This window comes from Loxodonta africana, chromosome 12, assembly GCF_030014295.1.
Source record: "Loxodonta africana isolate mLoxAfr1 chromosome 12, mLoxAfr1.hap2, whole genome shotgun sequence".
NCBI lineage: Eukaryota > Metazoa > Chordata > Mammalia > Proboscidea > Elephantidae > Loxodonta > Loxodonta africana.
The window spans coordinates 56,782,965-56,809,634 of NC_087353.1; the positions used below are offsets into that span (position 1 = coordinate 56,782,965).

The 26,670-nt window shown below is 52.4% G+C and overlaps 2 protein-coding genes across 2 annotated transcripts; both read left to right on the forward strand.

Moving 5' to 3' along the window:
- Positions 1 to 91: 91 nt before the first annotated feature.
- Positions 92 to 10,306, forward strand: LOC100655764 (transcriptional repressor RHIT-like). The gene is given in 10 exon segments (XM_064294788.1): positions 92 to 96; positions 2,075 to 2,373; positions 4,261 to 4,294; positions 6,003 to 6,090; positions 6,196 to 6,270; positions 6,902 to 6,996; positions 8,659 to 8,756; positions 8,990 to 9,274; positions 9,277 to 9,507; positions 9,510 to 10,306. Coding segments are annotated over 10 exon segments (1,830 nt in total). The 3' UTR covers positions 10,130 to 10,306.
- A 9,251-nt stretch (positions 10,307 to 19,557) lies between these two features.
- Positions 19,558 to 25,845, forward strand: ZNF213 (zinc finger protein 213). The gene is made up of 6 exons (XM_003417653.4): positions 19,558 to 19,671; positions 21,101 to 21,611; positions 22,347 to 22,464; positions 22,758 to 22,843; positions 23,058 to 23,181; positions 24,279 to 25,845. The coding sequence occupies exons 2-6, from the start codon at positions 21,213 to 21,215 to the stop codon at positions 24,935 to 24,937; spliced, it is 1,386 nt and encodes a 461-aa protein (XP_003417701.3). The 5' UTR covers positions 19,558 to 19,671; positions 21,101 to 21,212; the 3' UTR covers positions 24,938 to 25,845.
- The last annotated feature ends 825 nt before the right edge of the window (positions 25,846 to 26,670 follow it).

A 26,670-nucleotide genomic window follows, 5' to 3' on the forward strand; every position in this document is an offset into this window, starting at 1 on the left:
GACCCGGGAGGCAGGGAGGCACCAAATTGAAAATTCACACTTGGCATTACCTCCCACCACCCCTCTCTGCCTCCACTGGGGTTGGGCCACAATGCAGTGAGCAGCTCCCACTTCTCAGAGCTGCTGTCCCTCACTGCCCATTCTGAGCCACTGCAAGCTTCCTCCACACTTCTCATCTCCATAGTCTCGTCACACTTGTCCTCTGTAATTGCCCTACCCACCCCTGCCTGGCTCCATCACTTTCCAGTCTTCCCCTGGGTTTCTACCGCTGCAGCTTCCATTTTCAGCTCTGTAGCTTTTTTCCTGGGGAGGTGTGAGCTCAGCCAGCTGCTTATCCCAGATTTGTGGCTCAGCCCTCAAGACAATATTCAGCTCTGACAAACAGACCTAGAGTGTATCTGCACCAGGGCATACATTTCGTCCCCACCTGTCTCCATGGATCACCTTTGGTCCAGAGTCAATGTGCCTGCGGCCCTCTTGGCTCCCAGGTCCCAAGTGATGCAGTGGCTCAGGCGGGTTGCTGACCGAGAAGAATAATAGCTACCAGCTCTGGAGCAAGTGCTAAGTGTCAGGTGTATGGCCAAGCACCACCTGTACATCTCCCCTAGTCCTCAACTCTGAGCCACAGTTTATCTTACTTCAGCTTTACAAGTAAGGAAACTGAGGCAAAGTAATTCAGCCAGAAAGCTGGAAGCTGAGAATTGGTCCAGGTTGATATTTTATCATGAAGGAAGGTATGGAAGACCCGTTCCCAGTCACCTGGACGGCTCTTCGCTGTCCAATGTGTGCCTGATAACTGCAAGCAACAGTCTGGGCCTTTAAGACCTTGGACGGGGCTGTGTGGTTTGGGGGGACAGACACCAGGAGAAGCCTGGGGACCAGGGAGTCCAGCTGGGTTGTGGTGGTGTCTGGGAGGTATCATGAATCAAGGGCTGAGCAGCTGGCAGGATGGGTTGAGTTAGGTGGTTATTTCTCCAAGAGGCCAGAATGAAAGCAGCATTGCCCTTCAGCTTGTCTTCATGGCTCCCCTTAATTAGCCAGAAGTGGGATTTCTCTGCTTGGCTCTGTGAGGGGGTGAGGGGAACTCACACATGTCAAGCAGGGTCCTTGCTCTCAAGGAGCTCACTTTTGCATCAAAGAGGGGAGAAGGTGGGAAGATGTAGAAGTGACTCTGGAGGCCATCATCCATTGGCTGTGCACCTACTGTTCACTTGCACAATGGCCGTTGCTGGTTTTGAAAGCAGAAGGCCTTTCGGCAGTTCCCTCAGCGGTCATTTTTTTGGGCTGCGCTGGCCAGCGAATCAGGCCAGATGTCAGGACTTGAACTTCAGGGGTCTGTTGAGCGATGCAGGGTGCCAAGTTTCATTCTAAAAATGCACATTGTAGATATGCCCCAAAATGATGGTGTTTTAAGAGTGGAAGTTGGCAGTTGGGAAAATATTTGACCAGAGCAGACAAGACCTAGGAGGTACCTTGGGTACGTATTGTGGAAGGATACTCCTAACTTGGTGGATGATGGAACAACATTGAGAGGTAAGAGGTCAGAGGGGAGGGTGGCAGAGAAGGGTCTTGGTGGTTCTCTGGGTAGAAGGTGAGGATGCTCAGAGTTAGCCTGGCTGCCTCCTGGCTTTTTGCTGACACCTGAAAATTCCAGCGTCTTTTCCACTGGAGTACTGAACCTGGTTGGTTCTGTCCGCAGTACATAGGTGTCCAGAGGTTAGGCGACGGCAGAAGAAACCGTCTATTGCCACTTCCCAGCCCCTTCCTTGCGGTCAACAGAACTGGCTCTTTTGGGGCCACTGCTGGCTCAGCTCTACTGGGTATTTGACCGTGTGCCTGTGTATGACGCAACTGGCTTTTCTGCTTTTCGATTGGCCATCCCTGGAATTCAACCCTGTTGATTGGCCGTTTTTTGGGACGAACCAGGAGTAGCCGTCGAACTGCCTCCTGGGAGTGGTAGTTCTCCAGGTCTACTTTAGCACGCGCAACGCGCGGTTTCCCGTGGAGCCGCGCGGCAGTTTTTCATGTTTCCATCTGGCGACAGAGCTCTGTATACTTGACTGTGGGTGTTCAGTGACCTGGGGGCTGAGACCGTCCACGGTAGCAGCTGTGCTCCGACGGTCAGGCGTGACTCCAGGCCGGGACCGGTGCCCCGAGGCGTAGGCCGAAGGCGTGCACACCGCGAGCAAGTGCCCGGAGGACTTCGCTTAGCCCTCGCTTCCCGCTTCTCGCTGGATTCCGGGACAGACACCGAATGCGCCCGCTGCCCGCCCGCCCGCCCGCCGCGTCCTCAGCTCCGGGCTGCTGATGTCAGAGCGCGGGGCTCCGCCCGGGCCAGCCTTCCCGCCTGCCCTGTGCTGCTCAGCGATCCTGGTGAGTCCCTGGCCCTCTCGGAGCGGCGCTTTCCCCTCCATCACTGGAGGATGAGGATGGTAGTGTCAGGGGTAGAAGAAGAAAATTAAGCGCTTAGTGTGCAGTAGAGAAGATTTGGGAACAACTCAAATGCATCACTACGGAATTGTTTAAGAAACTGGAGCACATCCATGTTGGGAAACTCTGGGCCCCGCCAATGAAGAAAAATTGGTAGGTCGGCGGGGTCATGTGTCGCGCTGTTAACAGCGATCCTGGGGGTCTGCAGCCACATTGTGGGAGGCTTTTCCTCTTCCATGCCTGGGTGGTGAAAACGGTTAGACGATCTACTAGATGTAATGGTTGGCAGTTACAACACACCCAGAGGTGCCTGGAAAGATAGACCTGGGATCTGTTTCGAAAAGGTCCTAGGCATGAAAACCCTATGAAGCAGTTCACACATGGGGTCACCATGATTCTGAATTGACTTGAAGGCAACTAACAACACGAAGTATTCCTAAATTGCTTGTGCCTCCCTTACTTTTTTTTTTTTTAACACGATGATTTGTATTACTTCTTCCGTTGAAACAAAACAGGAAAACCCAAAATACATACCGTTCTGGATTATTGTGAAGGGTAACCAACCGACTCGATGGCACTTAACAACAACAACTAACAATGTAAGAAACAGTGTGTTCAGAAGAGTCTGTGACTGATGGCTTGGAGTCATGGCCATGAGCCTGTCTCTGAAACCACCCAGGCCTGATGTGTTTTGGAATTTAGAGGTTTTCAGATTTGAGAAAGATAATACAGTATGCCATCTCCAATAGGAATTGGGGAAACACTAAATAATTAAACACATTCAACAAAATTTTTTATTGAGGTGTAATATACAATGTAACCTGTGAGAGCTGGAACTCAGCGGAACTGCCTTGTTTTTCTGAATCTGGCTTGTTTTCTGCCTTTGACAGAGTGCAGTCTTACCTTTTCTCTATCACTTGTTTAGTGGAAAATATTTGCGTTTTCCTTCCCTGACGAGTTTCCACCTTACACAGGTTCCAGCTTTCACAGGCTTTATTGTATATACAGAGAGACACACATATGGTAAGTACAGCTTGATGAATTTTATGTGAGTATTTACACTGATGTTTCTGTTCCAAAACATATGAACATTTAGGTTAAGTGCAATAAATGAAGATTACAAATTCTCTCTTATCAGAAGGTTAGATGGTGTGGCCAAATGAGTTAGGTTTGGCTTGGCTGTCAAGTGGGTCATGGAAAAGCCTGAGTTTGGAGTTTCAGAGCTGTGACTGAGGGGCTGTGGACCTATGTTAGAAGGAGTGACGGTCACATGAAGGCATTACAGCCCAACTTCAAACAGGCTTCAGGGCCACTGAAGGACAGGGAGAGGTGTTAGTGCCCAGCAGAAGGCTGGGCAGCCCTGCTTCACCAAAGGTCTACTGACCAGCAGGAAGAGCCCATCCTGCAGGTGGCAATGTGGTCTCACCAGGGGCCTCCCCAGTCCCTGGGAAATGACTCCTAACACCTTTTCAGGAAAAGCCCTATTTTTCCAGTTTTCGGTGCAAAATGATACAAGATATGATAAAGGGAAAACAAAAGAAAAAGAGCAGGGAGATGGATTCAGGGTTCTGGGGGGTCCTTCCAGGCACAGGTAAGCCCTTGAGAACTGACCACGCCACGCTCTTGAAGGATTGAGCTGGATGCCGTACACAGAGCACCTCCACAGATCCCCGTGATGGCTCTCATGAGTAGATGGCAGTTGGGCTCCTGTCACTGAGATGGAAACGCAGGTTTGCAGGGAGGCGGTGCCTGTTTAGGGCTAACAGCCCATGAGTGGCAGTTTGGATTTGGTCTCTGGACTGTAAATGTTGTTATTCACCCTCCTGATAGGGTATGAAGAGGTGAAGAGAGTGAAGAGGTTCAGGTAGGATCCTGGGAAGCCCATGGTAGGGGGCAGTCAGGTGGTGGTGACCAGAGAGGAATTTTCCTTCTGCAAGACTAGAGTGGGCATGAGGCCTGAGTAGTTAGTGTCGCCCTCAGGCTTTTTCCTCCAAACTAGAAAACTCCAAATAGTCCCTTCTAATTGACTTCAGCTGAAAAACCAAACCCGTTGCCATCGAGTCAATTCCAACTGATAGCAACCCTATAGGACAGAATAGAGCTGCCCCATAAGGTGTCCACGGAGTGGCTGATGTATTCAAACTGCTGACAATTTTGGTTAGCAGCTGAGCTCTTAACTACTGTGCCACAACTCCAAATAACTCCATCCAAATTGACTCAGGCTGATACGGCCCAAGGCCACCTGATGCCTCCCGCTCACCTTCCAGAATTGGAGGCCTGGGCGATGTGGGGTCAGATACACTTGAGCTCAAATCCTCGCCCCGTCAAGCCGTATGCTCTTAGGCATTGTCTAATTGCCCTGAGCCCTGCGTGCTTCATAGACTAAACAAGTAGCCTTGGACTCGTTGTAGTAGAAGAGAAGATGGAATTGAGATGCAACTGCACTGTGGAAGGTCTCTTGAGTGAGGTAACTGATTTGTCCTTGACTACTAGGAATCGACTCGATGGCACTGGTACTAGGCTACAGGTTGGAGGTTATAACCCATCCAGCAGTGCCACGGAAGAAAACCCTGGTGATCTGCTTCCGTAAAGATTACAGCCAAGAAAACCCTATGGAGCAGTTGTATTCTGACACATGGGGTCACCATGAGTTGGAGTGGACTCGACAGCAACAGGTTCTTCCCTGGTTTGGAACTGCACCATGTGGCCCCAGGTGTCTGCACTGTGGCCGGGCTTGATGTGGCTTCATCCCCTCCCTTGCTGCCCTGTCCTTGCTGTGGTGAGGAGATTTGTTGAGTCCTTAGGGAGGAGAAGGAAACAGGAGCAGCTGGCCACACTGTTCCCAGAGCTGAACCTTGAATCTGACCTCTGTTCTAACACCCTCAGTTTCTGCTGCTACCACAGGCCCCCCACCCTCAGGGCAGAGCTGGGGTCCTCTCTCCCACCCTCCTCCTGGTGCTAATGGGGCTGCCTTTCCTAGGTTCCAGGTAACCTGTATCCTTGTCAAGAAATACCTTCTGAGTCAGAGGAGATAGAGCCTTTGGGAGCTGTTCGGGAGTCACTTCACGTCAAGACTGAGCCTGAAGAGCCACACACTGACGGGGCGGGGGAGGGGGTGGCGGGAGGTCACAAGAGGAAGGAGCGCTGAGTGCACAGAGTTGGGCGCTCCTGAGCCATGGCTTGAAGGAGAAGGCTCTTCTGCCTGGTAGAGGTGAGCAAGGAGGGTGGTGAGCAGGAAGGAGGCAAGTAGCGGGGAGCTGGACAGGGATGAGTGGAGCAAGAGGGAGTCCAGCAGAGAGGAGGTGATCAGGAGGAAGGAGAGCAGTGAGGTGAGCAGAGAAAAGGTGGGCATGGGGGAGGTGACCGATGGGGTGGGGGAGTGAGCAGGGCATGGTGAGCAAGGTAGATAAGCAGCGGGTGAGCAGAGAGGCACTTCCCAGGGTGGCAGCCATGGGGACAGTGGTGGCTCACAGCCAGGGGCAGGATTCTGGCCCCTGGAGAGGACAGAATAGCTGCTTGCTACAGTGTATGCAGACAGCCCCCCCATGTCTGCCCACACCCCATCCTTGCAGAGGCCCCCCCAAGCAGCCTCACAGCATAGCACCCCTGTTCTTAGGCCTAGCAGAGGTGGAATTTGAGGGGCCGTGGATATCCCTGGAGGTCAGGACTGAGCTGCTATGGTGTAACGGGCCAATCAGAGGAGCCAATCAGAGGAGCCGGCTGCCTGAGGTCCCCTCTGCTTCCCCAGCCCACCCCTCTCCGCAGGTTCCAGCTCTTTCCCAGGAGGGGAGAACTAAAGACTGGCAGATAGCTGCAGTGCTTCTCACTGCCTGGTCCCAGGTGAGTGGATCCCTCTACCCCTCCCCGACCTGTCCCGAGCTGAGATAGGGCCCCTTCTACTCTGTGGCTGGGTGCTTGGCCCCTGCTCCCCCTGCTGGGTGTCTTGTAAAGGCCTGGAACCACCGACCTGCCATCTGGGAGCTGGAACCACTGCTCTGGATCCACTGCAGGGCTGGTAGGCGGATGCCCAGACCTGTGTCCAGGGCCCACGCTGGAGCAGACATCAAGGAAGGGCAGAGGCAGCATCTACCAGTGTGACAATTCCTTCTCAGGTTTGAGCTCTGGCCCCAGGAGTTACTTGGAACAAATGTGTCTGTGGGCATTATGGGCTTCCAAAAGAAAAACGCTTTGTTCTCTTGCTTTCTGCTCTACACAGTTGTCTTGTTCTTGGCACACACTCGCATGTACACACGCGCAGACACAATCGCGCACAGACACACACACAGATATAGACACACACAAAAGATCATTTCTGGGTGTGTCCCATTCCCTGATACAGATCTGGCAGGCCGCGTTCTCTGGTTGCGGGTTCAAATCTTTTCCCGGTCCACCCATCCTGACGCCATTTTGTCCCTTCTCTGGTCCCCCCGCTGTGGCCTGAATGGTGACATAGTGGTTTCTGTTGTTTCAGATGCTGGTGACCTTTGAGGATGTGGCTTTGTACCTCTCCCAAGAGGAGTGGGGCCGCCTGGACCACACACAGCAGAGCTTCTGCAGAGAGGCCCTGTAGGAGAGGAAGGGGCTGTCCTTGGGTGAGTTGCCTCAGGGGACATCCCGCTGCCCTTCTCATTATTCATCTAGATGGTGCTGTCCTATAGAACTTTACGGATTGATGAAAATGCTCTTTGTGTGCACTGATACAGTAGCTGCTGAACAAATGTGGTTGTTGAAGTTTTGAAATGTGGCCTGTGCAACTGAATTTTTAATTGTAATCAGTTTAAGTTTAAAAAGCCACATGTGCTCAGTGGCTGTGGCATAGTACAGTATCAATGGGGAGATCCTCCATTTTTTTTGTAATTTCTTAGTGCTGACTTATTCCTGTGATTCCACCATCCTCCTAGAAGCTCCCACTGGAGAGGTGTTTTGAGTAGAAAGCCCTGGGGGCTGCCTGCCCTGGGTGGGGAACGGCCCTAGCTAAGCCCCGAGGCTCTGCTCCCTCGAAACTGTTCTGTTCTCAGAGGCCTTGGCACCTTTCTTCTCCTGGTGGTGAGACTGTAAGCTTCAGGGCTCTTGACTGCTGAGTGTCAGACTCTAGATTTTCTGGGAGAGTTTTATAAGGCTTATGAAATATTCATTCATGCATTCAGCACCATCAGTTGGCACCCAAGACTGCTAGGTAGATCCAGTGGGCTTGGTGGTTCCACTCATGAGTTTGAGTATGGTCATACATGTCCTCCTTGCACCAGTGGGTTCCAGGATCACATCAGCTTGTCCACTCACCCCTTTAATTATCTCAGGTGGGCTTACCATGCATTGTTAACATCCCAACAAGTCCCAGCAAGTCCTCGGGAGATCAGAGGGACTTGGCATCCATTGGCCACTACAGGGCAGGCCTCACAGATGCCCTGAATTTCCAGCTATCCTGTTGGACCAACTCCTACCCTCCAAGGTGCTGGGGGCAGGCAAGGAGGCTAGGCCCCTGCTCTCTTACTAATTCAGCTATTGATCTTCTGGGCCCTCACTCCACGGGGATTCAGCAAATCGGCCTTTGTACTCTGAGGTGTTCGTTGCCAGCATCCCTGGTCTTTTTACCAGCTTCCTACATGGCCTCTCTCTGCCCATTCTTATGCCTTTCTCCCGAGTCTTCTTTCCAGTCATCCACAAAAGTAATCACAGAAGCCAGAAGCTCTGCATTTGTATTCTAACACGGCTGGGCCCACCCGCTGGGTGATCTAGTCCAGCTGCTGTCAGGTTTGTTCTGTTGCTTGTTCATGGAGACACAGGCAGCCCCAAGCCTTGACAAGAGTGTACCTGGCGTTACCATGGAAGGTGCTTCAAAGTGTGACGGGCCCCTTGCAGAATGTGACTTTATAAAAAAAACCTCTTTATCATGGTTCCAGTATCCACAGCAACCCATACACCAATTAAATAATTTCTACGTGTGTAATTTGGTGGCATTAATTACATTTTTAAAGTTATACAACTGTTTTCACTATCTTTTTCCAGATCATTCTTCCACCACGAACATAAATTCAATGCACCCTGAGCAGAAACACCTTTGAAAGTGAGTTTTTGCACCCACTTTGTTCTACCCCAAGTTTCCAGAGCTGCAGCCCCCTCCTCAGTTTGCCCCACCTCCTTATGGGGCTGATGTGTGGTGCTGGGCAGCCACAGAAGCGCCGAAGCTAAGCCCAGTGTCTCTTTCTGGCCAGGGTTTCCCCTCAGCAGGCCTTTCTGGACCTCCCATGTGCAGGGGAAGGGCGAGGCCTCTAGCTCCAGCGGACAGACAGGAGAAGAGGAGGAGGAGGAGATGGCCGTGTGCACAGGTGAGAACTGGGGAAGTTGGGGGGACCTCATTTCCAGGTGCCCTTGTCCATCAGGGCTTCCTGTCTGTTTTTTTATTGGCCAGGACACATACCTTCCTGAGGTTGTCCCACGGCAGGGTGCCAGTGTCCCTGCTCTGTAGAGGGTGGCTCTTGCTTCCGGGACCCCCAGGTGCTTGCCCTTTGTTATCTCCTGGAACCAGCCCCCCACTTACCTCGGCCTCCCCACGCCCCAGGGTCTCTTACAAAAGCCTCCCTCACTGGACACCCTCTTTCCCCCGAAGCTGTGGAGATGGGGAAAGAGGTCCTGGCCCCTGCCTCCCTCGGGGATGTGAGCAGCCAGGACTCAGGACAGACCGTGGGCGACGGGCCGCCCTGGCCTCTGGAGCAGGAACAGCCAAAGATAGCCACGCTAGCCACCAGCCTTCCAGAAACCCAGGAGGGCAATGTTCCTGAGAAGCACAGCCAGGAGGAAAAACACACCACTGATGCCGCCAAGAGAGTCAGCAGCAAAAAGACCTACAGTGCGAGCATTGTGGCAAGGGCTTCAGCTGCCATTCACACCTGCTGACACACCGGTGCGCACACACAGGCGAGAAGCCCTACGCCTGCACGGACTGTGGCAAGGGCTTCGTCAGCAGCTCCCACCCCATCTAGCACCAGATCATCCACACGGGTGAGAAGCCCTACACCTGCCCCTCCTGCTGGAAGAGCTTCAGTCACCACTTGATGCTCATCCAGCACCAGTGCATCCACACTGTGACAAGTCCTTTACCCGCCATCTGGACCTTGTCACACTCCAGGGCACCCACACGGGCGCCAAGCCCCACAAGTGCCCCGTCTGCAGCAAGTGCTTCACACAGAGCTCAGCCCTGGTCACCCACCAGCGTACCCACACTGGCGTCAAGCCCTACCCATGCCCTGAGTGCGGCAGGTGCTTCAGCCAGCGTTCCAACCTCATCGCCCACAACCACACTCACATGGGTGAGAAGCCCTACTGCTGCCTCGACTGTGGCAAGAGCTTCAGCTACAGCTCACCCACTGCAGTGTGCGGCCTTACTCCTGCCCATCTCTGCAGCAGGAGCTACGGCCACAGCTCCAACCTTGTCGCCCACAAACGCACCCACACCAGCGAGAAGCCCTACCATTGCCTAGAATGCGACAAGAGCTTGACCCACAGCATGTGCCTCACTGCCCACCAGCGCACCCACCGAGGCATCCGGCCCTACTCCTGCCTCCTGTGTGGCAAGAGCTTTAGCCGCTGCACCAACCTGCACCAGCACGAGAAGATCCATACCACGGGGCCCAGGACCCTGGCCATGCTGATGCAGGGAGCAGCTGTGGGTGCCCTGGCAGCACCTTCACCGCCCACCTAGGAAGCGGGGAAAGGAGTCAGAAAAACAAATGACAAGGGCAGTAGTGGAGGGAAGGAGAGCGTGGGGAGGGATTCGGGGATGTGGCAGGCATGGGGTGGGGCTTGGCAACGTGGTAGGAGCTGGAGACAGTGGAGCACTCACTCTAGCTGCAAATTAAAGGCCTTGGAATTCAAGAAATGGCCCACAGCTCTATGTCAGGTCCTGCAGTGTGCCACCGAGCATTTCTGGCCATGCGCCCTCACTTAAGCACCCATTGGTCATCGCTTTCAGGATGGTACCCTCCCAGCCTTGACCTGCATCGGGACCCCTCTGCCAAATCTTGTTCTACAGCCTGGGGCTCAAGTCCACCCGAAGAGGCTTCTGTGCACGTTGGCTTCCAGTTCAGAAGCCAGTCCAGCAGGCTCAGAATTGTGGACCTGGGCAGGTCCATCCTGAGCTGCCTTTCACATCCTCGTGGGAACACTGAGTCAGCTCAGGCTCTTCCTCAGCTCTGCTTATTGAGACCCAAGGGTAGGGAGGCGTCCACTTGAAAATTCACACTTGGAGTTGCCTCCCATCCCTCCTCTGCCAGGCTCCAAGGACTGAGTTGTGTCGAGGGTGTTTTCCCTGTGCCTCTGCTGGGGCTGGGCCACAATGCAGTGAGGAGCCCTCACTTCTCAGAGCCGCTGTCCCTCACTGTCCATCCTGGGCCCCTGCAAGCTTCCTCCACACTTGTTACCTCGTTAGCCTTGTCACACATGTTCTCTGTAATTGCGCTACCCACCCCTGCCTGGCTCCATCACTCTCCAGTCTTCCTCCCTGGGTTTCTAATTCTGTAGCTTCTGTTTCCCATTCTGTAGCTTTGTTCCTGGGGAGGTGTGACATCAGCCTGCTGCTTATCCCAGATTTGTGGCTCAGCCCCCAAGACAGTGTTCAGCTCTGACACAGCTGACCTGGAGTGCATCTGCACCAGGGAAACCATTGTAGCCCCATCTGTCTCCAGGGGCCACCATGGATCAGAAGCCAGTAAGACACTCACGGAGAAGAGTTATAATAGCTGCCAGCTGTTGAGCAGCTGCTCAGTACCAAGTGTATGGCCAAGCACCACCTGTATATCTCCCCTAATCCTCAACTCTGAGCCATGGTTTATCTTATGTGAGCTTTACAGATAAGGAAACAGCAAGTCATCCAGCCAGAGAGCTGGAAGCTGAGATTAGGTTCAGGTCTGATAGTTTATCATGGAGGAGGGTATGGAGTACTCATTTCCAGATACCTGGACAGGTTTTCACTGTCCAATGTGAGCCTTATATTGCAGGCAACAAGGACTTTGGACAAGGCTGGGGTGTGGGGGACAAACACCAGGAAGCCTGGGGACCAGGGAGTCCTGCTGGGTCATGGTGATGTGTGCATTGTGGTGGTGTGTAGCAGGTCTCGTGAATACAGGGCTGCAGTTGGCAGGACGGGTTGAGTTAGGTGGTGATTTCTCTAAGAGGCCAGAATGAAAGCAGCGGCCTCCCTTCACCTGTCTTCGTGGTTCTCTTTACGCAGCCAGAAATGGAATTTCTCTGCTTGGCTCAGTATTAGAGGTTGGGGAGGACTTACTTTCACATCAAGGAGAGGAGCACAGGTGGGAGGACTTGTCGACATGACTCTGGAGGCCAGTCATCACTTGGCTGTGCACGTAGTATTCACTTGCACAATGGGTGTTGCTGGTTTTGAACACAGAAGGCTTTTTGGCAGTTCCAGGTTTTTTTTTTTTTTTCCACTAATTAGTTACAGATCTGTACTGGGCATGGTGTCAGGGACCAGATGTCAGGACTTGGACTTAAGAGGTCTGTTGAGTGATGCAGGGTGCCAAGTTGCATTCTAAAAATGCACTTTCTAGATCTGCCCCAGAATGGTGGTGTTTTAAGAGCAGAAGTTGGCAGTTTGGAAAATATTTGACCAGAGCAAACGAGACCCAGGAGGTAGCTGGGGGATGTGTTGTGGAAGAATCCTGAATGTTGGGGTACTCCTAACTTGGTGGGTGATGGGACAACATTGAGAGGTAAGAGTCTAGAGAGGAAGGTGGCAGAGAACATTTCTAATGCTTCTCTGGGTAGAAGGTGAGGATGCTCAGAGGGTTAGCCTGGCTTCCTCCTGGTTTTTGCTGACACCTGAAATCCCAGTGTCTTGTCCACTGGAGTACTAGCCCTGACTGGTGATGTCAGGAGTAGGTAGGCTTCACGTGGTTAGGGCGAGGGTGGAAGGAACAGTATTTCCTTGCGGCTTCACACCCCCTTCCCTGCAGCCCCATTACCTGGCCTTTTTTGGGGCACTGCTGGCTTGGAAGGATTCTTGCTGAAGGCACCCAGGGTCTCTGATCTCTGAGAGCAGTGCCACCTAAATCTCTGGTCAGCCCCTGTGGGTCCCAGATGCCAGCCCAGGAATGTCCGTCTCTACACATCATAGTCAAAGACTCAGCCAGGCTGGGACAGTTCCTCCCCTCCTGAGCTCATTTGCCCGCTGGTGCTTGTGGACTGCAGACTGGACCCTGGGCCTGGGCTTGGGACCTCTCTCAGACTGAGGTGGGGGAACATTTATTCTCCAGGTTCTGAAAGGACTTGCCTCTCCCACTCTTAGCCAATCAAGTGTTGGAGCAGAGTGACCCAGGGGCACCAGCAAAATTGACGAGTCATGGTGGATGTTCTGAGAACGTCCCTTTTCTGTACCCAAGTCCCAAGGTTGCCTGACCACTGTTGGAGGTTCCTAGATTAGGAACTTTCCCATGCCAGGTGTTCCTTGCATCTGGGCTTCTGGGCCACTTCCTGATATGATACACTTTGTCTTCATGACCTGTTCAGCTGAGTCACATATACACGACTTCCATGGAGTGCTGCTGTGCATACCCAAATTTATTCCATGGTGGGTCAGACTACACATTTTTTTTTTTATTGTGTTATAAATGCAAGTTTACAAATCAAGTCAGTATCTCATACAAAACCGTACATACACCTTGCTGTATACTCCTAATTGCTCTCCTCCTAATGAGACAGCATACTCCTCTCCACACTCTCTTTTTATGTCCATTCAGCCAACTTCTTATCCCTTCTGCCCTCTCATCTCGCCTCCAGATAGGAAATGGCAACATAGTCTTGTGTGTCTACTTGATCCAAGAAGCTCATTCTTCACCAGCATCATTTTCTATCCCATTGTCCAGTCTAATCCCTGTCTGAAGAGTTGGCTTTAGGAATGGTTCCTATTTTAGGCTAACGGAAGGTCTGGGTACCATGATCACCGGGGTCCTTCTATTCTCAGACCATTAAGTCTGGTCTCTTTACGAGAATTTGGGGTCTGCATCCCACTGCTCTCTTGCTCCCTCAGGGATTCTATGTTGTGTTCGGTTGTAGCAGGGCACCATCTAGTTCTTCTGGTCTCATGCTGATGTAGTCTCTGGTTTATGTGGCTGTTTCTGCCTCTTGGGCTCATAATTGTGTCTTTGGTGTTCTTCATTCTCCTTTGCTCCAGGTGGGTTGAGACCAATTGATGCATCTTAGATGGCTGCTTGCTAGTGTTTAAGACTCCAGACACCACTCTCCAAAGTGGGATGCAGAACGTTTTCTTACTAGATTTTATTGTGCCAGTTGACTTAGTTGTCCCCATGGTCCCCAAGCCCCCGCCCCTGCTACGCTGGTCTTCGAAGCATTCAGTTTATTCAGGAAACTCTTTGCTTTTGGCTTAGTGCAGTTGTGCTGACCTCTCCTGTATTATGCAGACTACACACTTTTTGATGGGAAATTCAGGTCTCATGGTAACTTGGTGGCCTATGGTACATGGTTCAGTCTTTACTAAGGCCCAGTAAACCCAAAACCAAACTTGTTACCATCAAGTCAATTGTGACTCATAATGGCCCTACAGGACAGAGTAGAACTGCCCCATAGGGTTTCCAAGACCGTAATGTTTCCGGAAACAGACAGCTGCAGCTTTCTTCCTTGGTGTGGGTACAAACTGCCATCATTTTGGGTAGCAGCTGAATTCTTAACCACTGCTCCACCAGGGCTTTTAATGCCCAGTAGTAAGCCGAAAGATGTTTCTCAAAAGGAGAGTAGTAATCAGTACAGGGTAGCATCGTGTTGCTCCAAAATTCTAAGGGTCTATGTCATGATTCATCTGTAAACCCATTGTTGTCAATTCCCACTCACAGTGTCAATTCAGACTCACAGCGACCCTATAAGACAGAGTAGAAGTACCCCATAGAGTTTCCAAGGAGTACCTGGTGGATTTGAACCACTAGCCTTTTGGCTAGCAGTTGTAACACAAAACCACTATGCCACCAGGGTTTCCAGTTCATCTATAGGGCCCTGCCAAAGGGCACTTCAAACACCACTGAATCAGCTGGGTCGTATTACCAAGTAGCAAGGAATCACAGTCAAAACTGGAAGGTTGTTATATCATTCAGGAAATGGGTTACTCAGGCTGCCCTACACAGATGTCTACATGGGGAGGAAATGGGGCTTCCTGCCAATAGCCATGTGAGTGAGCCATCTTAAGTGTATCATAGAAGCAATTTGTATCATTGAGAATGAAGTTTAAGACAATTCCATCTTGTGTCTGCAGTGTACCCCTTGTAGACTGTGCCAAATGAAAAATGGCATTTAGACATGAACACTGAAATTCTCATCAGTTGAAAGAGATCGTTTGCCTTCAGGCCTGAAGTCAATTGTGCAACATTAGAGATTACAAACTGAATTACTGCCTATGTAGTTTGAGAAGATCCTGTGCAGGTCTGTAGTAGTCTTAGTAATGGCCCCCAAAGCTATCAGGAGCTAATCCTTGGAACCTTATAAGGAAATGTTACCTCATAATGAAAAAGGGTCTTTGTAGATGATTTAAGGATCATGACATTGGGATATTGTTATGGATTGAATTATATCCCCCCCAAAAACATGTGTATCAATTTGGCTGGGCCCTGATTCCCTGTATTTTTTCATTTTCCTATACATTGTAAGTCCCGCCTCTATGATGTTAATGAAGGAAGATGGGCGGCAGTTGTGTTAGTGAGGTAGGACTCAATCTAAAGATTGGATTGTGTCTTGAGGCAATCTCTTGAGAAGTGAAAGAAGCAAGCGGAGAGATAGGGGGACCTCATACCACCAAGAAAGCAGGAGCAGAGTGCATCCTTTGGACCTGGGGTCCCTGCACCTGAAAAGCTCCTTGACCAGGGAAAGATTGATGACAAGAAATCTTCCTCCAGAGCTAACAGAGACAGACAGAGCCGTCCCCTGGACCTGACACCCTGAATTTGGACTTTAACCTACTAGACTGTGAGTAAATTTCTCTCTGTTAAAGCCATTCACTTGTGGTATTTCTGTTATAGCAGCACTAGATGACTAAAATATCCTAGATTATCCCCAAACCAAACCTGTTGCTATCAAGTTCATTCTGATTCATAGCAACCCTATATAACAGAGTAGAATTGCCTCATGGGGTTTCCAAGGCTGTAAATCTTTATATATGCAAACTGCTACATCTTTCTCTCGCTGAGAGGCTGATTGGTTCATACTGCTTACCTTTGGGTTAGCAGGCGAGTGCTTAACCACTACGTCACAAGGGCTCCTTTGGATTATCCCCGTTGGCCCTAAATGCCATCTTAAGAGAGAGGCAGAGGGAATTTTGACATATACAGAGGAGGAGAAGGCAGTGTTATCATGGAGGCAGAGATAGGAGTGACGTGGCCACAAGCCAAGGAATGCAGGCAGCCACCACAGGATGGAAGAAGCAAGAAGCAGATTGTCCCTTAGAGTCTCTGGAGTCCTGCTAACACCTTGATTTAGGCTTTGGTACTGATTTGAGACCTCTGGTTTCAAGAGCTGAGAGAATACATTTGTTTTCAGTCACCAAAATTGTGGTAGTTTGTTACAGCAGCCACAGGAAGCGAATACAAGGATCTTCATGTAACAGGCCACTCACCAAACAAGGTAACTTCTAAGATTCGACATGAACTGAGGAAAACTCAGCCACAAATCCTGGCACAGAACAACTGGCTGACCATACTTCCTTCCCAGCCTCACAGTGTAGTCTTCCATCAATAAACTAAAAACTGTGAGAAGGAATAAGAAAGTTCATTGAGGTGGTGGGTCTAAATATAATTTCATACAAGTCATTTCCCACATATAAACAATGCCCAGTAGGAAATGTGGTGGACATGCTAATTATTCATTTATCCCCTCAGCCTTAAATGCACCTGTTTTGTCTAGCTTTGTGATACTGGAGCTGGACTTTGTAAACACTTCTTTGCCAATGGAGGGCGCTGGGAGAACACTGTAAGGTCAGAGTTAGAGAAAAGGACTTTGATTCCATCTTCCTGAACCAGCAGGGGTAGAGGAGAGGGAGCCCAGTCGCATTCAGCTTAGCAACCCTCACAAAGTCACAGTACAGCCTGGGCTCAGAACCTTCAACTGCTTTTTCCACTTCATGCCCTCCAAGCACTTTTCTTTCCATTTGCTGGCTGTGAGTTCCTGTGGCAGCCAGTCTCTCCTCAGAACTCTGTATCTCAGTCTTGAATTGACAGGGGAGGAGCTCCTCTAAGTTTCTTCCTTTCCCTCTGCCTCAAGGCAAGAAGTAAACATTTGATTCTCAAATGCAAATGTAAAGTTTCTAGAAAAGAGTTTGAAAATATGCATTGAAAAACTTGATTCAGCATCCCATTTCTAGTTTTTCCCAAGGAAATGTTCAAACAAAAGTGTATATAGAACCATATCAGCAAATACAGAAAAATGTAAACAATGTAAATTTACAAGGGTAGGGGACTAGTTAAATGAAATAATGGAACTTCCATACTGTGGAATACTATGTTGTTGTTAGGCTCTGTTGAGTCAGTTTTGACTCATAGTGACCATGTGTACAACAGAAAGAAACGCTGCCTGGTCCTGTGCCATCCTCAAAATCGTTGCTGTGCTTGTGCCTGTTGTTGCAGCCACTGTGTCAATCCATGCCCTTAAGGGTCTTCCTCTTTTTCACTGACTCACGATTTTACCAAGCATGTGTCCTTCTCCAGGGACTGGTCCCTCCCGATAACATGTCTGAAATACGTGAGACAAAGGTCTTGCCATCATGGCTTCTAAGGAGCATTCTTGCTGTACATCTTCCAAGGCAAATTTATTCATTTTTCTGGTAGTCCGTGGTATATTCAGTATCCTTTGCCAAAACCATAATTCAAGTGTATCAGTTCTTCTTTGCAGCTTGCAAAACTGATGAATTTTATTTGTAAATGCTGATAAAGATATCTGATAGACTTATATATTGACTCCAGGTTTGTATTAGAAATATATTCATAGATGTAGAATTGAAAGAACAGACTGAACTACTAATAGTGCTTTTTTCTGGATTAGGAATTTTTATTTTCATTCATTCAACAAGTATTTACTGAGTCACTACCTTGTTCCAGGCACAATTCTAGGTGCTGAGGGTAGGGCATAAAAACAGTCTGCCCTAATGGAGCTTATAGTCGAATAGTGGGAGACAAACGTTACACAAACATGTATAATATCAGGTAGTGATAAATGTTAGGAAGAGAAATACGGCAGGGGGAGACATGGTGGGAGAGGTGTTTACACATGGTTAGGGAAGGCTTCTTTAAGAGGGTGCCATTTGAGCAGAGTGAGGGAGCTAGCCTTGTGGGTATCAAGAGGGACCCCTTTATAATTTTCCATACATTCTTCATTTTTCTACATTAAGCATACAATACCTGCATAATCAAAAAACAAATAAGAAAGCGCTTTCTGTTCAGATGCATATATCTGACTCACGGCAACTCTATAGGACAGAGTAGAACTGCCCCATAGAGTTTCCAAGGAGTGCCTGCCGGGTTTGAACAGCCGACCTCTTGGTTAGCAACCATAGCACTTAACCACTACACCACCAGGGTTTCCTGGTGAGTTGGAATCGACTCCATGGCAGTGGGTTTGGTTTTTGGTTTTGGTTTTCTGTTCAGATAAAGAACTGGAGCCTCAAATCTTCAGGTGGAGAAGGTGGAAGTCGATCCAATTCCATGGAAAAGAAAACTCCGAGCTTGCCGGCCCTCATCCAGCAGATCTTCCCCAGCGTCTGGACCCCGCCGCCCCTCCAGCTCCTAGGTGAGGCTGCTAGTGGGGGAGCACCGGGGAACCCCCGTAAGCGTTCCCGATGGCTGAGATGGAGAATAGCCATGACTTTCTGTTATAGGGCAGGGCTTGGGAAGCCTGATCTGGGAAATCAGGACTAAACCCTGCCTAGGCTGTTACCTTCTGACTAAGAATGACCAGGAGAGGCTCAGAGGTTCCACATGAACAAAAGTTTATTAGTGACTGAGAAAAAGGCTCTAGAGGGAGAGATGGAGAGGGGTTTCCACCTACACTAGTCTCTCATGAATGAATGATTTCTTAGGGTTTATAAAAGGTTGTCTTCATTAGATGGGTGATTTCCAGAAGGGGAGGGATTATGAAAACCAAATGCGTGTGCAATTGGAATTCAAGATGGATTTCCTTGCAGAGGTTGTCCTAACTAAGATGGAGTCTGTTGGGAGGGCTGCTGGGGTGTCCAACGGGACTTATTCTGGGATGTTGCCCATGCGTGATGTCTCTGGATCCCTGCTCATAATTATCTCATGTGGAAGATCGTTCATAGGTTACCTTTTTACTGCACATGCTCTGCACCTTGTGGGAGGCTATTAAAACAACTCAGGAGGGTTTCAGTAATTTATAGCTGGTCAAGCATGTAGGGATAGGAAATATGGTCCCTTATCTTGTCTACGCGCTTAGTGTGTTAATCACAAGTAGTCCTCGAGTGCTAGCAGTAAAAGTTACATGGCGGTCTGCACTTGGGTTTAAATCCAAGAATACTAAGTCAGAGGCTATTTAATTATTCCCACTCCGATCTTTTGCCTGTCTTATTTCCATTTCCACCCCTCAGAGGCCAAAGAAGCAGAGAAAACTGAAAGAAAAACGGAGAGTGAGGCAGGAGCAGCGAGTGAATGCCCAGACAACGGCTCTGGACCCCTGGTGCAGGGCTTAGACGCAACTGGCGACGCTGCCTTCCGATTGGCCATCCCTGGAAATTTCCCTGTTGATTGGCCGTTTCCTGGGGAGAAGGCCGGCCCAACAGACGAACGGCCTTCTTGTGCGGGGAGGGTGTAATACCGAATGTTTTCCGCGACGCCTGGGCCGCGCGGTTTCCCAGCGAGCCCCGCGCGGGTTTCCGGCAGCAGGATCTGGCGACGGAACTAGGGACGCCTGGGCGGTTGTGGGCGCTGAGTGACCGGGGGGCTGGGGACCGGCGATCCTGGCTGTTGCGCTCCGAGGGAGAGCGCGGAGCTCGGCCGGGACCGGCACTCCGAGGCGTAGTCCGAAGGGGTGCACCCCGCGAGGAAGTGCGGGGAGGAGTTCGCGTCGCCTTCGCCTCCCGCCGCTCGATTCCGGGACAGAAACCCTGAGCGCACCCGCCGCCTGCCCGCCCACCGCCTCCTCAGCTCCGGGCTGCTGGTGGCAGAGCGCGGGGCTCCGCCCAGGCCAGCCTTCCCGCCTGCCCTGTGCTGCTCAGCGATCCTGGTGAGTCCCTGGCCCTCTCCAAGCAGCGCATCCCCCTCCATCACTGGAGGATGAGGATGGTGGTATGAGGGGTAGAAAAAGAAAATAAGTGCTTAGTGTGCAGTAGAGAAGATTTGGGAACAACTCAAACGTGTCACCAGGGAAACCGGAGCACATCCATGCCGGGAAGCTCATGGCCCCACCAGTGAAGAAGCATTGTTAGGTTGGCGGGGTCATATGTCGCACTGATAACAGCGATCCTGGGGGTCTGCAGCCACATTGTGGGAGGTTTTTCCTCTTCCATGCCTGGGTGGCGAAAACGGTTAAACGATCTACTAGCTGGAAAGGTTGGCGGTTCCAAGCCGCCGAGAAGCGCCTGGAAAGATAGACCTAGCGATCTGCTTCCACAAGGTCACAGGCATGAAAACCCTATGGAGCAGTTCACACATGGGGTCACCCTGAGGCAGAATTGACTTGAAGGCAACTAACAACACCAAGTATTTCTATATCGTTTGAGCCACTTTCACCTTTGTCTTTTTCCGCAATGGCTTGTACTACGTTTTTCATTGAAACAAAGCAGTTTAAATAAAAATCTAAAGTACATACCATTCAAGATTGTTGTGAAGAGTAACGGTGTAAGGAACAAATGTGTGTCATGCATTCAGAAGAACCTGTGGCTGATGGCTTGGAGCCAAGGCCATGAGCCTGTCTCTGAAACAACCAGGGCCTGATGTGTTTTGGAATTTAGAGGTTTTCAGATTTGAGAAAGATAATGCAGTACCTCATCTCCGACAGGAACTGGGGAAACACTAAATAATCAAACACATTCAATAAAATTCACTATTGAGGTGTAATATACAGTGTAACCTGTGAGAGCTGGAACTCAACGGGACTGGCTTGTTTTTCCGGATCTGGCTTGATTTCTGCCTTTGACAAGGTGCAGTCTTACCTCTTTTCTATCATTTGTTTTAGTGGAAAATATTTGAGTTTTCCTTCTCTGACCAGTTTCCACCTTATGCAGATTCCAGCTTTCAGAGGTTTTGGTGTCTATTCAGAGGAACACAACACAAGTACAGCTTGATGAGTTTTTACTGACTGAACAAATATTAATATTTCTGTCCCAAGATATATTACTGCCTACATTACGTGGAATAAATGAAGATTATAAAATCTCTTTTATTAGAATGCCAGATGGTATGGCCAAATGAGTTAGGTATGGCTATCAAGCAGGTCTCATGGAAAAGCTTGCCTTTAGGGTTTCAGAGCTGTGGCTGAGGGACCATGAACTTGTATTAGAAGGAGTGACCATAACATGAAGGCATTACAGTCCAGCTTCAAACAGGCTTCAGGGCCACAGAAGGGCAGGCGCTAGAGTCCCCAGCAGTCCCTTCAGTTGATGTTTGCTCCTCTGCCTCCTCCACTCCCATCCTGCTGTTTTGCTCTTTCTCAGGAGCGTGTGTCCAGATGTCGACCTGGCTGCCACAGGGGAGTCCACTGGGAGACTGAGGGGCAGGCTTGGGCCAGGTTGAGACCAACTAGCCCTGAGCCCCAGGACCAGGGAGATGGCAGCCCCTCTGGAGACCCAGGACCAGGCCCCTGGGGAGGGAGATGGGCTTCTGATTGTGAAGGTGGAAGATTCCTCCTGGGAGCAGGACTCTGCCCAGCAAGAGGAGGGGAGGTATGCTGAGTCTTGCCGCCAGCGCTTCCGGCAGTTCTGCTACCATGATGCAGCTGGGCCCCACGAGGCCTTCAGCCAGCTCTGGGAGCTGTGCTGCCGCTGGCTTCGGCCCGAGCTGCGCACCAAGGAGCAGATCCTGGAGCTGCTGGTGCTGGAGCAGTTTCTGAGCGTGCTGCCCGGTGGCGTCCAGGGCCGGGTGCAGGAGCGCCACCCAGGGAGTGGCGAGGAGGCGGTTTCCTTGGTGGAGGACCTGCAGAAGCAGCCAGGGAAAGCCAGGCAGCAGGTGAGGGCGCCACTCTTCATCCACGTGCAGGTGTGGCGGGGGTCTGGTGCCTGGATGAACCCCGGGCTGAAGGGTGAGGCCATGTCCACAGAGCCAGGTCCTCTAGGAGGCAGTGGGGTCTGGGGCACGCGGAGCAGGGGCATGTGCACACAGGCATGGCGCACACGTGGTGATCCTCTGAAGAGCACCTCCAGAAGGAAATCGAGTTCCTTTGTGTGGCTCCAGAGAAAGGGCAGCAGTGGGACCAACGAGGGCAGGTTTCTGCTTCACACAGGTTCTCCCAGTGCCCGTTCATGTCCTGCTCTAGGCCAGGCCCTGGGATACAGTGACACATATGATCAGAGTTCCAGAAGGGGTCTGAGAAAGTGGAGGTGTCCGCGGAGCCTTCCATCTTGTGAGGGGGCAGGTCTTTGACACTGGAGGCCTCTTGGGGGGGCCAAGTGAAGGGGCTGGGTGTGGGCTCTGCCTTGGCAGCAGGGCCCCCTCCACATCCCCTTGCCAGGTGGCTCTGTGACTTGGCCTTGGAGGTCTCATAGTCAATCAGAGAGGGTCCTGCGTGCACAGCACTGCCTGATGTCACCTTCTGCTCTGGACTGTGCCTGGGGCCCTGTGCACATCTCCTTCCCACACCCCAGCATCCTGAGGGATGTCTCCTGTGTCTCCTTCCCAGGGATTAGACCCTGTCTCCCCGGGTCTGGGCTCCGTGCTGATGAGCATGTTGTGGTTCCTGCACAGGATGTGCCCTCAGAGGAGGTGAAAGCTGAGCCCGCAGTCCAGAGAGCCCAGGCCAAGGGGCCTCCCCCAAAGACAGGGGCACAAACCCAGCTGCCCCAGGAGCCGCCCAGCCACAGTGGTGAGTAGGCCTCTCCCTGCAGGCTGCAGGAGCCCCACCTGTGATAGGCAGGGTATTGCTGCCTCCGTGAAGCCCAGGCACATATGCCTCTGTGTGTGTACGCGTGTGTGTGTCCCCATGTTTGGGTATGTGTATAGGTGTGTGGGTATGGGTTTGCCTGTCTGAGTGTCTGGGTATGGGTATGTGTATGTGTGTGTCTAGGTCTGTGGGTATGTGTCTGGGCAGGAGAGGGTGTAAGGTCTGTATCCCAGGCCTGAGCTGACCTCTCTCAGGCTCCGTTCTTTTCTTCTTAGACCAGCTTGCCCCCCAGCTCCCTACCCTTTCTAAAGAGGGGAGTCCCAGAGAGACCATGGACATCTGCCCTGCCTCGGGGGTCCAAGTGAGTAACCAGCCCCTCTGTCCTCCCTGAGGCCCTTGGCACTGTCCAGTCCCTGAAATGGGCCTTAGCTCTCCATCAAGGCCTCTTTTATCCGCCCTGTCCCTGCCTGGCCCCATTCTGTTCCCCATTTCAAGCTCCACCTGTCCCTGCCCACAGCTGCCTGGGGAGTCCTCAGCAAGGCAGCTCTGAGCCTCGTCTCCTCGCCTCATTCCAGGGACCTGTGATATTTGGGGATGTTCCCTTCTACTTCTCCCGGGAAGAATGGGAGTCCCTGGACCCTGCTCAGAGGGATCTTTTTTGGGACATAAAGCGGGAAAACTCACGGAATGTTGCTCTAGGTAAGCAGTGGACCAGTGGACACAGCCAGGGCCTTGGGGTCCTTGGCTCCTCTGAGACATGGGATGCAGCCTCCTTTGGAGTCCCAGCAGCAGAGGGGCACCCCAGCAGGCCATGCCTCCCTGTCCTGCTAGAATCCTCACATCTTCCTCCCCACCCCGCCATCTGTAGCTGGCTTGAAGTGGGTCTTCTCCTGGTCTCCGTCCGGCGGCCCCTGTGACTGACTGCCTCGCTGTGTTGACGGTTCACTTTCCTGTGGCTTCAAGCACGTGTAATGTGTGGGGTGTGCTGGTAATGTGCTGGCTTCCACTCTTTGCTCTCGTGGTGCGCTTCCTCAGTTGATTCTCACCGTCCAGTGCAGGGGAGTTTCATCCCCATTTTGCCGTTGAGGAGCCCCGAGCCTCGGGTTACCTGACACTGGCGGGACAGAGCTGGGACCTAGGCCGTTGGTTATGATGAGAAGGACCAGCTCTGCCTGCCGCTGCAGAGGTGCTTGCAGTGAAGGTGCCTGCTGCGTGCACGGGCTGACTCCCTCCTGCTAACTGAACTCCCCGTTTCGGGCACCCTCCCGTGCCGGGGCTTCCTAAGCGTGCTTTGGGATCATCTCATTTAATTCTCATGATCTGATGGGACGGGATCCATCCCTGCCTGAATGTCTTTGATCTGCATTTTGGATACCAAGAGTTTTTGCGGTGAGAGAAGCCACATACATTAGTCAAGACTGTTTGGGTTCTTAGTTTCAGGTGTCAGAGTTTGGATAATTTTAGGGATTTACCTGAGTCTACTTAGTTTTGGAATTTGAATAGTCAGGGTTCGGAGATAGGACATTGGATCCAGGTGTAGAAACTGATGCAGGTCTTGGTTCAGTGACTTGCCCAAGGCCATGGGCACAGTAAGTGCCTCTGCAGTCAGAACCCAGCAGCTGAACTCCCTGGCGCTCACTGTCAGCAGCTTCCCTGCTAGCATTGTGTCATCATGCCCATTTTATAGACGAGGACACTGGGGCGCAGGGCTGTCTGAACTCAGGAGCTGGCCCCTGGGTCAGCTCTGGCCCCAGAATCCAGTGGGACTGAGGCGGCTGCCTCCCTTCCCTTTACAGGTTTGGGGCTCAAAAGCCAGAGCAAGCGATCGGGGCTGGAAGAGGTGGTAATGGCGTCACCCGGCCAGGCTGGTGGTGACACGTCTGCATCCTGGAGCCCTGAGGAGGCTGAGGCCTGGGAGAGCGAGAACCGTCTGGGGGTACCGCTGGGTCAGGTGGGGGGGGCACGGCGGGGTCGGCCACCCACGCGCCTGCGGCGGTTCCGGGACGTGGCGGCCGAGAAGCCGCATAGCTGCGGGCAGTGCGGCAAGCGTTTCCGCTGGGGCTCAGACCTGGCGCGGCACGAGCGCACACACACAGGTGAGAAACCCCACAAGTGCCAGGCGTGTGACAAGCGCTTCCGCAGCTCCTCCGACCTGGTGCGCCACCAGGGCGTGCACACGGGCCAGAAGCCCTTCTCCTGCTCCGAGTGCGGCAAGAGCTTCAGCCGCAGCGCCTACCTGGCCGACCACCAGCGCATCCACACGGGTGAGAAGCCCTTCTGCTGCAGCGACTGCGGCAAGAGCTTCTCGCTACGCTCCTACCTGCTGGACCACCGGCGTGTGCATACTGGCGAGCGGCCATTTGGCTGCGGGGAGTGTGACAAGAGCTTTAAGCAGCGTGCCCACCTCATCGCCCACCAGAGCCTGCACGCCAAGATGGCCCAGCCTGTGGGGTGACCGGGCACCACCCCCCCACTGGGCTGTCCCCAAGGTGCCAGGCCTTGGATCCCTGGAAGGAGACAGCACATGGTTGCACCTGTGGCCCTGCTGTTCCTCTTCCACCTTTCTGCCCCGCTACCCTGGGCTGCGCAGAACACACCCCACCCTGCTCCGCTCCACGGACCTGCCCAGCCCTCCCAGGATCGAGCCCCCTTAACCTTGTCATCATCCCGCTCTGCTCCGTCTCTCCTTTCCCCTTTGGTTGTCCTCACTAGTGACCATACATATGGGGAAGGCTGGGGCAGTTGGGGTCCCCATCCCAGACCCTCTGTAGCTTCTCTTTGGCTGGGGGCTCTGTCTGCTGCTGTCTCAGGCAGGTGCATGACCAGCCCTCTACCCCTGCCAGCCCATCCCTTCCAGTGCGAGCAGAGGGTGTGTGGCAGGCCTTAACCCTCCTCCTGGGCCCTGGTAGGGACAGTCATCCCCCCCATGAGGGTCTGAATCCTGGGCAAGGTCACAGGCTTCCTGCTGCCCTGCAGGGTTGTTCAGGGACCCCTTGTTACCCACCCCTCGCATGTCCTGTGACCTCTGCCCCTTCTCAGCACTTGTGCCCATCCTCACCCTTGGGGGCCTTCTACTAACTATTGGTGCAGGGAGGGTGGTGGTGGCCCTGGGAACAGGTAGCCAAGCCTCAAGGGCAGTGGCAGGGCCACCCTGGGCATTACTTTATCAGAACACTAGCAGTTGGAGCTGGGCTGAGCCCTTGGGCACTGTGTTCCCTCCATGTCTGTAGTCTACATCTGTAGCTTTGCATTAGCAGGGACAGAGCATGAGACCCTTCAGAGGCACTCAGCCCAGCCACCTTTGAGGGCCACTGAGGGCTTGAATAAACATGGGAACTTCCTGCCAGACTGCTTTGTTCTTTGGGGAGGTGAGGGGCTGGGCTTCCTGGTCTGATTGTTCTGCTGGCCTGTGACACTGGGCCATCACCAGGTGGATCCACACCATGGCTTTTCAGGTTGGCTAGGCCCCAAAGGGTGGCCCGAGTCCCAGGTCTCTACCCCCAGCAGCACTCTGGCCTGGAGCATCTCAGAATGGGACAGCTGGCACTCCTCCCCACCCTGGCAGGACATGGGTATGAGGGAATTTAGAACTGAGGAGCCTGGTGGGGTGTGTGGTCTCCCCCAGGCCGCTGCTTTCTGCCTGCCAGACACATGAGACCCTCAGAGGCAGCAGCAACATGGTCCAGGGGCTGTGATGCTTATCCTGGCCATAGGCCCAGAGGACTGGCCCCTGCCCTTGGATCCCTGGAAGGAGACAGCCAGTGAGTCAAGATGGCCCTGCCCAAACATCCCCCCGCACCACCAAACCTAGGCCCCAGGTTGTGGCCTGCACGGTGGGTGCTGGCCGGGTGCAGGTCCCAGTTCCTGGTCGCCAAAGAGCAACCTCTCCTTCCACATTGCTGGTCCCTTCTTGAGTGTGCTGCCCCTGCCAGAGGGGAAGTAACCAGCCTGTGTGCTGACCTCTCTGCCCCCTGGGCCATTCCCGCCTGATTCACCCCCACCTAATCCTGACGTTGCTGGCTGAGGCTCTGTATGGCTCTGGGCCACTCTGTCACCACTCCCCTCCTCTCAGGGCTCCACACCCAGGACCCTCGAGCTCAGCGCATGTGCTGTGTACACATTGCATGTGCTTGTGTACACACGATGCATGTGCATGTGCAGGCGTGTCTGTGGGGAGCAAGGGGTGAG

What these genes read in the sequence shown, in the direction of transcription:
- ZNF213 (XM_003417653.4), top strand. Translation starts at nt 21,213, where the DNA reads ATGGCAGCCCCTCTGGAGACCCAGGACCAGGCCCCTGGGGAGGGAGAT. An exon ending in CAGGGAAAGCCAGGCAGCAG is followed by an intron (nt 21,612 to 22,346) that starts GTGAGGGCGCCA and finishes GTTCCTGCACAG; the next exon opens with GATGTGCCCTCAGAGGAGGT. An exon ending in GCCCTGCCTCGGGGGTCCAA is followed by an intron (nt 22,844 to 23,057) that starts GTGAGTAACCAG and finishes GCCTCATTCCAG; the next exon opens with GGACCTGTGATATTTGGGGA.